Source organism: Neopelma chrysocephalum, unplaced genomic scaffold (genome assembly GCF_003984885.1).
Source record: "Neopelma chrysocephalum unplaced genomic scaffold, ASM398488v2 Primary Assembly neopelma1_97517, whole genome shotgun sequence".
In the NCBI taxonomy this organism is placed as follows: domain Eukaryota; kingdom Metazoa; phylum Chordata; class Aves; order Passeriformes; family Pipridae; genus Neopelma; species Neopelma chrysocephalum.
Window position 1 is genome coordinate 1399028 of NW_020926159.1, and position 13664 is coordinate 1412691.

General features: G+C 41.0%; 1 protein-coding gene across 3 annotated transcripts in view; it reads left to right on the plus strand.

Annotated features, from left to right (window-relative positions):
* The first annotated feature begins 193 nt into the window (after positions 1-193).
* The window catches only part of CDC5L (cell division cycle 5 like), a 30323-nt gene continuing 16852 nt past the window's right edge, over positions 194-13664 (plus strand). The window contains exons 1-11 of one of the 3 annotated variants that reach the window (XM_027672742.1): positions 194-526; positions 3505-3608; positions 4424-4585; positions 5391-5518; positions 6388-6487; positions 6571-6789; positions 7920-8064; positions 8179-8367; positions 9793-9941; positions 11610-11772; positions 12820-12984. In XM_027672742.1, coding sequence (XP_027528543.1) covers positions 482-526; positions 3505-3608; positions 4424-4585; positions 5391-5518; positions 6388-6487; positions 6571-6789; positions 7920-8064; positions 8179-8367; positions 9793-9941; positions 11610-11772; positions 12820-12984 — 1569 coding nt within the window. In that variant the 5' untranslated portion in view covers positions 194-481. The remainder of the gene's footprint in view (positions 527-3504; positions 3609-4423; positions 4586-5390; positions 5519-6387; positions 6488-6570; positions 6790-7919; positions 8065-8178; positions 8368-9792; positions 9942-11609; positions 11773-12819; positions 12985-13664) is intronic. The other 2 variants (XM_027672743.1, XM_027672744.1) reach the window with 2 other exon arrangements.

The window sequence follows — 13664 nt, forward strand, 5'->3', positions numbered from 1 at the left end:
CACTATAAACGCGACATTGCAGAAACCTGATTACTTTCCTGCCGTCTCTCTCCTTCCTTATTTGCGTCCCTTGGGGAAATGTGAAGAAATTTAAAGCAAACCCCCTTTACTACCCCGGCGTCACCCGGGCCCCTCTGCCGGGCGCTCCTCCGGCCGTTAGGGGGCGCCAGCGCGGAGAGCCCCTCAGGGAGCGCGAGCAGGTTGCGCATGCGCGGAGCTGCCGGACCCGCTTCCCTGGAAGAGCAGTGGCCCCGTTTTCCCGGAAAAGCCGTCGGTTCTGCTTCCCTGGAAAACCCGCCGACCCCGCTCCCCGCTTCCCTGGCAGAGCAGCCGGCTCCGCTTCCCTCGCCCTCGGCACCCCCCCCGGCGCTGAGGGCGCCTGCGCGCGGTCCGGGCCGGCCCCGCTGAGGCGAGCGGTGCTTCCGTCCTCTCTCCGCTCTCTCACTCCAGGGGCTCGTCCCCCGCTCCCTTCGCCGCCAAGATGCCGCGGATTATGATTAAAGGTGGCGTGTGGCGGAACACCGAGGTAAGACTCGGCGGGGTTTGTTTAATGCCTCGTTTCCCCCTCAGGGCCCGGGGGGAGCCCTCCCTGGTGCGCAGGCGCGGGAGGGGGGGGGGGGCGGAGAGGGGTCGTGTTGCGCCTGCGCGGGGGGCTCAGGTTTTAGGGTGTCTTTGGGAGATTGGGATCTGCTGGGTCCTGTTGGGTCCGGGCATGCGGTGGGTTTGGGGGCTGCAGGAGCGAGTCCAGAGGAGGGCAGCGGAGCTGGGAAAGGATCTGGAGGACAGATCCAATAAAGAGTGGCTGGGGGGCTTGGCCTGGAGGAAAGGAGCCTCTTATTGCTCTCTGCAGCTCTCTTAAAGGTGATTGTAGCCAGGTAGGGGTCGGGCTCTACTCTCAGGCAACCAGAGGTAGGACAAGAGGACACAGTCTTAAGCTGTGCCAGGGGAGGTTTAGGTTGGGCATTGGGGGGAAATTCTTCACAGAAAAGGTGATTACACATTGAAAGGGGCTGCCCAGGGCAGTGGTGGAAAGACTGGACGTGGCTCTTAGTTCCTGGTCTAGTTGACAAGGTGGTGTTCAGCCATAGGTTGGACTCCATGACCTCAGAGGCCTTTTCCAGCCTAATTGATCCTGTGATCCCATGGCTCTGTTGGACTGCATTCCCCAGCAGCCTGTGCCTCCCTCCTCACCCGCTGCCTCAGTGGGCGAAGGTCACATTGATGATGTTTCTCCTGAGGGTTGTGGGTTGGGAAGCTCAGCCATGTGTGTGTTGTGTCCTTTCCTCCAGGGAAACCATCCCCACAGCCCTGGAGGGAAAGGGTGAGCCCTGCTATGCTCCAAGATGTCCCTCTCACAGGCTTTTACTGCGTAGTTGGGTTCCTTATGCTCTAGGGGAATGAGGCAGCAGGAATCTCTTGCACTTGATCTTTCCAAATGTGAAAATGGCAGAGTCATAGAATTTTTAGGGTTGGAAAATACCTTTAAGATCACCCAGTCCAACCATCAACTCGACACCACCACCACGGTCACCATTAGACCATGTCCTCAAGTGCCACATCCACCTGGTTTTTTTAACAGTTAAGGAATGGTAACTCCACCACTGCCCTGGGCAGCCTGTTCCAGTGCTTTACAACCCTTTCCATGAAAAATATTGTCCTAATAGGTAATCTAAACCTCCACTTGTGCAACTTCAGGCCATTTCCTCTTGTCCTTTCGATGGGTATGGGCTCTTCCTCTGCAGCCCCAAGTGTTCTGTGTATTGTTCCAAAAAAGAGCAACCCTCTCCTCCCCTGCTATTTTCGCTGTCACTTGCTTTCAGAACTACAAGTGGTCGTAAAAAGGGAAATCATAAGAGGAGAAATCAAGGATGTGAGTTTTTTTAGAGACGTGTTTAAAGCAAGAGGATGTGCCTGGCACTGTAAAACCCAGAACTCTGTCACTGTGTGCTGTGAACACCAGGCATGTGCACAGTTCCAGAATGCAGTGAAGAAAAAGTAACAGAAGATAAAATGTGCTGTGGGTGCTTTTTAAGCCCTTGTGACATGTCAGTGATGTGCCAGGAGGCAGCTGAATTGGGGGTCAGCAGAGGACAGGAAAACCCAGGTTATGTTCATCCCATTCCTATGGACTTCCCTAGCTGATTAATTTTGGTGACTGTGTATTAAATAGAATCACAGAATGTCCTGAGTTGAAAAGGACCCAAAAGGATCATCAAGTCCAACTCCTGGCCCTACACAAGAAACCATCAACAAACCCACAGTGTGCCTGAGAGCTTTGTTCAAATGCTCCTTGAACTCTGTCAGGTTTGGTGCCATGACCACTGCCCTGGGGAGCCTGTTCAGTGCCCAAATAGATCACTGTTTTACCAATTTCTGTGCACCAGAGATAAAATAGGTGCAATTTTTTTTAATTAACATTTTGGTTATATGTACAACATTAAAAATACAGCGTGGAACCAGCTGATAGCAGGTCATTCATAAAATGACCAGTTACTTACAAAAAAGCCTGTTAATGTCACCAGTGAGGCTCCTGTGTGCCATAAAGCGCCTAGTAAATTTGGAAAAAAACCAAAGGGATGGTTTATTGTTTATTTCATGACAGTAATTACATGAATTGTTTCCTGTAGCAGCTGGAGCCAGAGCTGATCATCAGGTCACAGTTAAAGCTGCTCTGGGAGGTGTCTGTGAGACAGTGTCTGCCCTTGATGACAAACATGTGCACGGTGCAGCTGAGCACACTGAGCACAGCTACACTCCCTGAACACTCACTGGATATGGAACAGGAGCATCTGTGGCTGATGAGACTGCAGGAGTAGTTTTGATTTTAAAATACCACTAGATTTAAAATACCACTTTCTCTCAGTAAACCAGAAATACTGAAACCATTTATCTGTGAGGAAGGGAGAGAGGGATTGATGAATGAACTGACAGACAATTGATAGACTTCTGGCTTTTGATCAAATCTCAGTGCACACTTTGATGTAGGTGAACAACATGACTCCCAAGCTGCATCCATTACATTTTTACTCCATTTGAATTAAGATACGAAATAAGGAGATAATTTTATGGTATTATTTAAAACAAGCCACCCAGAGGTATCATCAATTCTCCTTTTTTTTTTTTGCAATTGTGATGCCATTACTAGACAAAAACTTCCCTTCCTCTTTGTTGCTGTCCTTCAAGGAAGGCATACAGAGCCTTTAAAAACTAGTGCATTAGAGAGCATTGAAAGTAATCGTTTTGGAAGTTCTGTTGGATATATGAAGTTTGGAACACTAATCATATGTCTTTTTCATTTAATCTTTTTTGATTTCATTGGCCTTCAAAATACAAATCCTTATTCATCTGGAGAATAAAATTTGGGAAAGAAGCAGCAGTGCTGTGCTGTTTCCACTGGGTCACCTGTTAGATGAAATATACTGTGTTCTCCTTTGGTTGAGCTCACACTTTCTGTTTTGCAAGTTTTTGTGATCCATAACAGTGTTTATTTATTTTTCTTTTAAGGATGAAATTCTGAAAGCAGCTGTTATGAAATATGGCAAAAACCAGTGGTCTCGTATTGCTTCGTTATTGCACAGGAAATCAGCAAAGCAGTGCAAAGCCAGATGGTGAGTGAGAGGTGCCATGTCTGAAATATGAGGTTCATAATTAGTGGAAGTTTAGACATTGCCACAGACTAATTTATGTCCTCAGAGCAACAACAGATTAAAAAATGTTTAATTTTATTGTGGGTATTTTAAATTCTTATTGTTTGAAAATAGTTGAAGAAAAGTAGCCAGATGTTTTCTTTGCCAGTGACTGCACTGTTAGCAAATGCAGGATCACTTAAAATGATATACATTATTTTTTCCCTGTATTGAAACATTTTTTATTCAGTGGGTATTGCCAAGGAAGCAAAATTGTAAGATATTAATCTCTTTTACATATAATTTTCTAATTTCTTGTAGTAGGAGTTTGGCTTGAGACTAAATGTTTAGAAATTGCACTGTGAAATTTAATTTTTTATAAAAAATAGAAGCTTAAAACTAATTCAAATACATGGAGTATGAGTCTGTTTGAAATTCAGACTTAGTTTGTCGAGTACTGAACTGCACATATTTATTATAATACTTCTTATAGAGGTAACGGTACTGGAACAGTTGAGGATTAGTGAGATAATTGTTGAAGGCTCCAGACCAAACAAATCTACCATTTCTGGTATCTTTGATTGTTGCAATTTTTAATTTTTTTTTTCAGGATTAATTTTGTGACTCCTTACTTTTCCAGATTAGAGTCAAGGAAAGGAAGAAGAGGCAATATTTGTATGAAAAATGCTTGATAAATAATACAATTTAGAGCTCAAATACATATGTCATAAAAACACTTGAAGACTAATCAGTGGATAACTTGGGTCTGTCATCCTTAATTTTTTCCCTTATTCCAGGTATGAGTGGCTGGACCCGAGCATCAAAAAGACAGAGTGGTCCCGGGAAGAGGAGGAGAAGCTGCTGCACTTGGCCAAGCTGATGCCAACCCAGTGGAGAACCATTGCCCCGATTATTGGGAGAACTGCTGCCCAGTGCTTGGAGCACTATGAATTTCTCCTGTGAGTTTCTGTTTGGCCAGAGGTGCAGATACCTGGAAAATCTGTGGAGTTTGCTGTAAGGATGGTGTGGAATTATGGTGATTTCAAGTTGACTGAGTCGTTTTGTAAGGAAATCTTTAAGGATTGTTTCTTTTCACTCTCTGTGTCTAGCTTGAAAGAAGCAGCTCCTGGAACCGGGAGAGCAGGCTGGAATAGAGATAGGTGTATATTTTCTTGCTCCTGGTCATCCTGGCTAGAGGAGTATCAAGACTGATGCTTTTATTAGGCTTCCATTTCAGGTTTATTTGGGTAGTTTTTGACTGGCTGATCAGCAAGAGTGAGTGGGTAAGAGAGGAAAAAAAAAGAGACATCTCTGTATGTTACAGAGAGTTTCTTTAGGCCATGAGAAGAGAAGGAAAGTGCTATTTTCCTTTGTGAGTTTTGGTAATTCTGGTGAGATTGGTTGAGTATAAAAGCATAATGAGAAACTTGATATTTTGTTTTGTCACACCGCTTGAATTCGTGGTTTTATTGTTAAAGATTACCCAAGGAGATTTCTCTATTACAAGCTGTATCAGTATTGTATTTTATGTAATATTTTAATGTTCTGGTATGTTGGTTTCTTTCTTGTGTCTGATTTAAGATTATGTAACTGTACCACACTCATATATAAGAAATGTAGTGTACTGTCCACAGTACAATTACAGATTACTTTTTTATGGTCAGTCGTCAGGAACATATATTATTATTATTATTGGAATAGATATTATTATGAGCCTGGGGGAAACAAAGAACCAGTGGTGAAATACCTACAATGTGTTTTTAGGGACAAAGCTGCTCAGAGAGACAATGAGGAAGAAACTGCTGATGATCCTCGGAAACTGAAACCTGGAGAAATCGATCCAAACCCAGAAACAAAACCAGCCAGGCCAGATCCCATTGACATGGATGAAGGTGAGTTAGGAGTTTGTTTACCATTTTTAACAGAAATCTGATCTCTTTCATTTCTCTATTTACTCAACCTCTGTACCCTGGTTTCTTCTGTCTTTTTTTTCTCCATCCCCTGATCATTAATTTTCTTACGGGTTTTGTCTTATTTCTGTATCTGGCCAGTCAATTATACTTTTCCAGTTTTCCTTTTCTTAATGTATTCTGCCTCCTTATTTCTCATCTTCATCCCTTACAATGACTGACTGACCTTTGCTTTGACAACTGCTCTGCTTGTTTGCATTCAAAGTTGTGTATATTTGTCTGTTCCCATCAGCTCACACCTCTCAGATGAATCTGTGCTGAAGCACTGGAAAACTGCATGACTTTTTCTTTGCCTTGCACATAGCAGTGTTAAACTAACTGTTTACTAACTGTTAAACTCTTTTTTGTTAAACTGATGAATGAATATTTCTGTAATTCCATGAACGGACCAGTTTTAAACAGTCACAGGTTCACAAATACAGCTCTCTTCTGGATGTAAATGCAATTAACAAGTTCCCAATATAATACTCTTAGATAAAGATGTAAATGAAATTTTACTTCCATTAATGTGGTCAGTTTTCCTCTTTATGTAAATATTTTGATTTGCTGTAGGTATTAGTTGAATTATTTTCAACATTAGGGTTTTTTCTAAAACTCTTCATGTGGCCAATGATTTAGTAAATCTATTGGGGCAATTTGAAGAAAACTAGTTTAGTGATGATGCAGAATGCCTGTGAAAATATTGATTCATTCAGCTTTTAAAGATTGTTTTATGATCTTAATGTCACTTTTTTTCTTGTCCTCATCTTGTAAGTGCAAATTCATATCTGTATTTATCTGTACTGTTGTAGATGAGCTTGAAATGCTGTCTGAAGCCAGAGCACGTCTGGCTAATACCCAAGGAAAAAAGGCCAAGAGGAAAGCCAGGGAGAAGCAGCTGGAAGAAGCCAGGTAAACTTTTGTTTGGTTTCATAAACTGGGACTGCTTTTCTTCCCCCTGCACTTTAAATCATGTGGTGTTACTGTTCCTTTAGACGTCTTGCTGCTCTCCAGAAAAGACGAGAACTTCGGGCTGCTGGGATTGAGATCCAGAAGAAAAGGAAAAAGAAGAGAGGTGTGGATTACAATGCAGAAATTCCATTTGAAAAGAAACCTGCCCCTGGTTTTTATGATACATCAGAGGAAAACTACCAGTCCCTGGATGCAGATTTCAGGAGGTTACGTCAGCAAGACCTGGATGGAGAATTAAGATCGTAAGTGTGTGTTATACTAAGGAGGGAATGGTATATTTGAAAAAAACCAACTCATATATATGTGTATTAAGTGTATACATATATATATATAAATTATGTGGGCAGGAAATGTGTTTTCCATGGGACAGATAATAGTGCAGGTTGATTCTACCTCTTCAGTCTCCTGTATATTTTTATCTTTCCAAAGGGTCCAGTTCCCCTTTTATCTGTGACCACCTTTTATCTTTCTACTAGTTTACCCTTTGTTTATGAGAATGAAGTTCCTCATGCATGTTCTTCCTCTTTAAATGGAAATGTTAAGTTTTTTGAGTTTTGTTTTCTTTTAGCAGTTCATTTGCTTGTGTATTTACAGTCCTTTCTCTAAGTAATAGCCTTATTGAGATTGCTTACAGGAGTAGATTTTACTTGTAGTATTACTTTTGATGGAATTGGTTTTAAGTTGAAGGTCCTTAAATGCTTGATTTCTCCCCATCCCCCCAAAAAATCCCCAAGCATGCAGCTGAGAAGTGAAATGGATCATGAGCAGTATGGTACAGATTTAATTCTACAGTTGCATTTCCCACTGCTTCTGCCAACTGCTTTTTGCTGAGAGTCAGTCCAGTGCCTTGTGTAGTTTGGTTTACTAACTTGTGAACTGATTTTTCTATATGGCTCTTAATTCAGAAAGTCGGGCTGGAGCTTTAAACTGAAGCTTATGATTTCATGGTCTACCTCCACTGCTATTTGAAGAAAATACCATTTTTGCTAAATACTCGAGAGAAGTTGGTTCCCATATCCCACAGAAAATGTTCATCTTCCTTTAGCTGTTGCTGGAGAAAAAGAGACTGTTCACAGCTCCTTATTTTTACTGTCTCAATTCTTGGCCTGACATTTTCTTCTTGCTTCAGTGACCCTGTTGATTGTAGTTGAAGCAACCTAAGAGCTGAACCTGCTGGGTAATTCTGCAGTTTTGAAGCAGGTTCTGCTGCAAGATCTACAGATCACATCTAATCACTGAACTTCTGCCCCTCAGGGTGCTTCACTCTTCCTGCAGCACATATCCAACTTTTGATTAGGGTGCCTCTTGCTTGTTTGGTTTACTTTGCAGCTGTTCTGTGTGTTCTGAAATGATTCTGTTGTCCACATGACAGGGAAAGGGAGGGAAGAGAGCGCAAAAAGGACAAGCAACATATGAAACGGAAAAAAGAGTCAGACTTGCCCTCAGCTATTCTGCAGACCAGTGGAGTGTCAGAATTTACCAAAAAAAGAAGTAAACTCGTGCTTCCAGCTCCTCAGGTGAGGTGTTCATTGATAATAAACAACTTATAAGTTGTGCCAAACAATGATTTCTGTTTTACCAAGTGGGCTCATATCCTATCTCACTGTGCCTTGGGATTTTCTCTTTTAAAGATCTCTGATACCGAACTTGAAGAAGTTGTAAAAGTCGGCCAGGCCAGTGAGATTGCTCGCCAGACTGCTGAGGAATCTGGAATTACAAACTCAGCTTCCAGCACTCTTCTCTCTGAATATAATGTGACCAACAACAGCATAGCACTGAGGACTCCCAAAACTCCGGCAGCACAGGACAGGATCCTACAGGTAGAGCATCAATGTACAGAAGGAGTTCTTAGTTTTAGAGCAGTGGTTGACTGAAGGTGTATCAGAGAAACATTCCTTAGATTGTGTGCAATTCTGGGATTTGAACTGACACGTGATCTCCAGGACACACTGAAGGGCACAGAAGCAGATCCTCTGCTACCTGATCAGTTGTCACTGTGTTTCAAAACGCTACCATACTTTTTTCCTTTAATCATGTATTCCCTGAAGCTTTTAACCATTTTCCTATTGTCTTCTCTAATTTCCCTTTCTCTTGGATGTCTCTCAGTGTTGAATATATATATATATATGAGTTCATGTCCTTAAAACAGTGTATTTTGTGTTATTCAGCTTTTATTTCAGTTAACAATTAATTAACTGCAACAATATTTTACTAGCGCTTGATTGGCTTAAAACCACTTAAGATGAAGTTTGCCAAAACATTCCTTTGCAACCTCTGAATTATATTTGTGTTACACTAATTGTGTGAGTGCCTGGATTTTTTCAGAAACTGGTAGTGTTGGGTATTGTTTTGTTGAGTGTGGGGAGATGGCTAAATGGAATCAGTGTGGCTGGTGTGTAAAATAAACAAAATTCCACCCCAAAAATCCCACCTCAAAACAAAAACCACCCCAAAACCCATAATGAGCTGTATTTCAGCAGTTTCTTGATAGGAGAAAAGGGAAGGTTCAGATAAAGATCTGACTTGACAGATAATGACCTAAGTCTCTATGCAGTATTTGCAGGAATGGTCATGTTCATCTTCAAATGGAGTATTCTGATACAAATTTATATCACAGTATTCTGCATATGCACAGCTCTCTAGATGGATTAGTGTTCTGGGAAGATAGTTGCTATTTGCAGTAGTATAATTTCCTTAGCTCATTTTCAGTGTGACTTAATTCTTCATTGTAACAAGGAAAAAGAAAATAAATATTAGGAGGATATTAATTAGAGCCCAAATTGGGTCATGGACCAAAAATCTGAATAGTTACTATCTCTTTTGGACCATTCTCTTTGAAATGCAGTTTGGGTAACTTCACTGAATTTGGATTTCAGAGTATAAGTGTACTCTTCCCTCTGAAAATCAGATTCCTTGGGATGACTGGAGTATTCAGTCACTAATAAATCTGTAGAGTCTGGCAAACTGAAAGAAGTTGAAACGATAAGTAACCCACTCATTTTTGCAGCTCCAGTTTATAATATATTTTACTGGAAATAAAGATTCAAATCCCTTTCAGTGTTTGTAAATATCAGTGTACGGGTTTTAAAGTTTTGAACTTTTAAACATTTTCCACAAACTGATGTTCAAATGACTGACTCTTCAGCTTTTTTTACAGCGTTTTTATTACTACCTGTTAAACATGTATAGCAGAGTGTGACTGTGAATGTCGTAGTCAAACACTGCATGTGTTTTCTGTTACACAGGAAGCCCAGAATCTGATGGCTCTCACCAATGTGGATACCCCCCTGAAAGGAGGTCTGAATACTCCTTTGCATGAAAGTGACTTTTCAGGTGTAACACCGCAGAAACAGGTTGTTCAGACTCCAAATACTGTGCTTTCCACACCTTTCAGGTAAACAGACTCCTTTTCTGATGGGTGCTTGGGTGTGTGTGTATCTGTTTGGAGGTGGGTGGACAGAGCAGATTTTGATGTGTGAGGTAATAGCTCTTGATCAGTTCTTCAAAACAGATTTTAATTCACTTTTATTTCAAGCCCTTGTTGTACAAATTTCTCCTTCTCCATGTCTTTAGAAAGCTCAGCCATGTCCTCTTCATTTGTATTCATACAGTGTATGGCTCACTGGAGTTTTGGTCCAAAATGTGGCTTTCTGTGGTCTGGAGCAATATAAAATATACTGGAGTAATACAGAAGTATAAATAGTAAGATGGAGAGTCATTCTGTATGTGGATCCTGGCCTTTCCAAAGTATTACCTCGGAGTCAAAGGTGTGGGAGGTCCCTTAGCCAAACCCACACTGAATTTTTGAAAAGCTGGAGTAAATATTTTATAAGCCATATATATCCAAAATAAAATATTTCTTATATTGCCAGTCTAAATAGTACAGAATTGCTGGTTTAACTCTTACAGTGGGTCCTGAACAAATATATATATCCCACAAATGCCAAATACCATACAGCTAAAACATGTTACACTTGGTACATTTTGTCTGTCAGGTTTTTCCACTTAGGTTCTAATTTTACTTGTATCATGCTAGTAGGAAAAGTGGAGAATGAAATAAAAAGGACCTTTATGGCAGCTTTTGCAAAGCAGCTTTATTTTGTTGAGAAGCTGTGTGCAAAAGCCCTGCTCTTTTAATTAAAAGAGCAGCTATGAAGCAATGAATCCTTTTTTTGGAGATCTGTTGGTGTCATCGTGGTGCAGAAAGAAAGTAGAATTTGGCCTGGAGTGATCTGGCTGTTCATTTGGGTTATTTTATATTTAGAAATGTAAAGACATTCTAATTTTGTTGTTTGACAGAGATTTTTGTTTGCGGTGGGTTTTTAGCATCTGAAGTTCGGAATTGCACATGTTATTATGGAGCCTGTGTGTCAGCTTGGCTTGCTCTATCAGTGGGAAAATCCAAGACCTTGAGCAGAGGGAAAAATAAATCCATCTGTGGAGTGGCACACTGTTCATGTAGTAGGTCACTGGGATAGAGAACAATAGTCCTTCCCAGTCTCAAGGAGAAGCAACTGAGGCCCACAAAATCTAAGACTTAATCTGTTCTTCCTATTCATAGGTGCTTAGAAGTAATTATTGTAATGTAATTACTCCTTCAAGAGTCAGTGAAAGCAAAGAGGCATCTTGAGGGTGATTCATTCAGTTGTAAGATGGGACAGCTGTTGAGCCAGATGATTCTGGAGTGAATGAGCTGCCCAGGTGGTGGGAAAGTTAAAGCTTGCAATTCAGTCCTGATTACTGTATCCCAGGATAATGCCTGGTGACTGGGAATCTCTTCTCTCAAAAGCAGCAGTGGGAGTTTGTGTTGGTGTAGTTCCTGAAGCTTCTCTCAACATAATGATGTGTCTGGATTTCATCTTGACAGGTCCTTGGTTATACCTTGGCAGGTTTAAACAATGTGTTTTTTGGATTCTTCTAATTGCACATTACAGTTTCACTGCCTCCCAAGAAAAAACTCTAAATGGAGTGTATTGACTGTGTTTATGTAACATTTTCCAGCATTCTGACTTCAAGTAGAGCTCTTTAGGGAAAAAAGTACTGACTAACTACACTTCTCTAGAACACCCTCTCAGGGATCAGAGAGTTTAACTCCTCGAGGAGGACTAACTCCCAAACCTGCGCTTGGCACAACTCCTGGGAGAACTCCACTGCGGGATAAACTGAACATCAACCCAGAGGAGGGAATGGCAGATTACAGTGACCCATCCTATGCAAAACAAATGGTAAGAATTACTTAAGCAGTGGAATTCAGTGCTCTGTAATTTGCAGGATTTTTAATTTTTATCTGCTAAACAGAATTTTATTTTATAATAAAAGCAAGTGTTATTTCTTCCACCTGTCTACAGGTCTGTCCTCATCACATGATAAAATCGAATCTTTATGTAAAAGAACAGAAATCTTGCCACTTAGAGTGGCTTTCAGTGTGCTCAGTAAAGCACTCTAAAGCTGTTTGTCAAAGAAGACATAGTTAAGTTTCCATCCTACTTGTATCTTCGAAGCCAAGCAGAAAATATATATTGAGCAAAGATTGGTTTTTCTTGCAATCCTGCACAGCCCTCAAATCCCTTGTCATTTTGGCTTCCCCATTTACCTACAGGGCCTTTTCATCAGTCTAGTGTGTTGACAACTCTGAGCTAAAGGAGTTTAATTTTTGCCATTAGGAGCACTTGGATTTGAGATGTGCAGTAATCTGAGTCCCATCCAGATTCTTTCATCACCTTTGGCAACAGATGTTTCCATTCTTGGAGATGCAGCCAGATGGACCCTGCCAATTAGACATGGTATAAAAGGGCCTATCCCTAATAGGGAGCACCTTGGGAACTCCTTTTATGTGGCTGATTCTGCAGCCTTAGCTGTGGCTTTGGATATGTCCCACCTGAGCTATTGACAGTTCTCTTTTTGGCCTAGGTGAGGATATCCACTCCAGGTTTTTGGCTAGTTTTCACAAAAATAACTCAAGTTCAGAATTTCAGATTTCCTCTTGACTTGAAGGAGTCCCTTCCAACTCAGAATATTCTGTGAATATCTGAGAAGTTTTATTGGATGTCTATGATTCTGTCCTAGCCTTTTTATAGTAAAAAGGCTTTTTGTTGCTAGAAGGAAAACTGGGACTTCAGTTTCCTGATGGACTATGCTGGTGCTTTCTGGCTTTGCAGCAGACTAAGATGGGCAGGTGATATTAGTAGTGTATTGTTCTGTCTGCTGATGTAGGTGATTGTATTGCACCTCAGAGCTTCCAGAAGCATCACATCTTCCTGCTATTCCAACAGGAGAGAGAGTCTCGTGAGCACCTGCGCATGGGACTCATGGCCCTCCCTGCCCCAAAGAACGACTTCGAGATTGTGTTACCTGAAAATGCAGAAAAAGAACTTGAAGAACATGAAGTAGATGAAACCTTTGTAGAAGATGCTGCTGATATAGAAGCCCGCAAACAGGTTGGTGTGTGTGAGATGTGGATACAGCCTTTTGTTTAAAATAAAATGTGTTCTTTGTATGGTTCCTCTAGTTCAGTGGAAGCTTCTTCTACAGGATAACAAAGGGGAATGTGCCTGTTTCCTTTGCTGCCATCAGAATATACATACACAGAATAAATCGGTTTTCTCTCTAAATCCTATTCTTAATTTGTTAATGTTACATATCACATAACATTTTCTATGATGACATGTCTTTGAGTTTTGTCCCCTAAAAGGTAAAAATGTAATTAAAAGCATTTTTCTGCAGAGGCACATGCTTGATTTTAAGCACATGAGAATTGTGCTTTTTTCTTTTTTTTTTCAGTTTTAGGTTATCCTCTCAAGGCTAAAAGTTGCTGAAATGTAAGACAGGTAAAAACAAATTCAGGCAGGCTGGCGGCACACAGATAGAAATGTGCCATACAGTGAATTGGTACCTTTACCTTGTACCACAGGATTACCCAGACAGCCAAGTTGTGAATGTGTCCCTGTTGTTTTGTTTTGTTTAAGAATCAAGGAAGGCTAAGAATCAATACTTGATTTTATTTAAGAATCAAGGATAAAGTACTAGCTTAAATTCTGCCAGTTAAATGGTTGTACTGGCCAGTACTAAGAGACACTTCAAATTTTTATAACAACAGTCCCTTTTCCATTTATTGCTT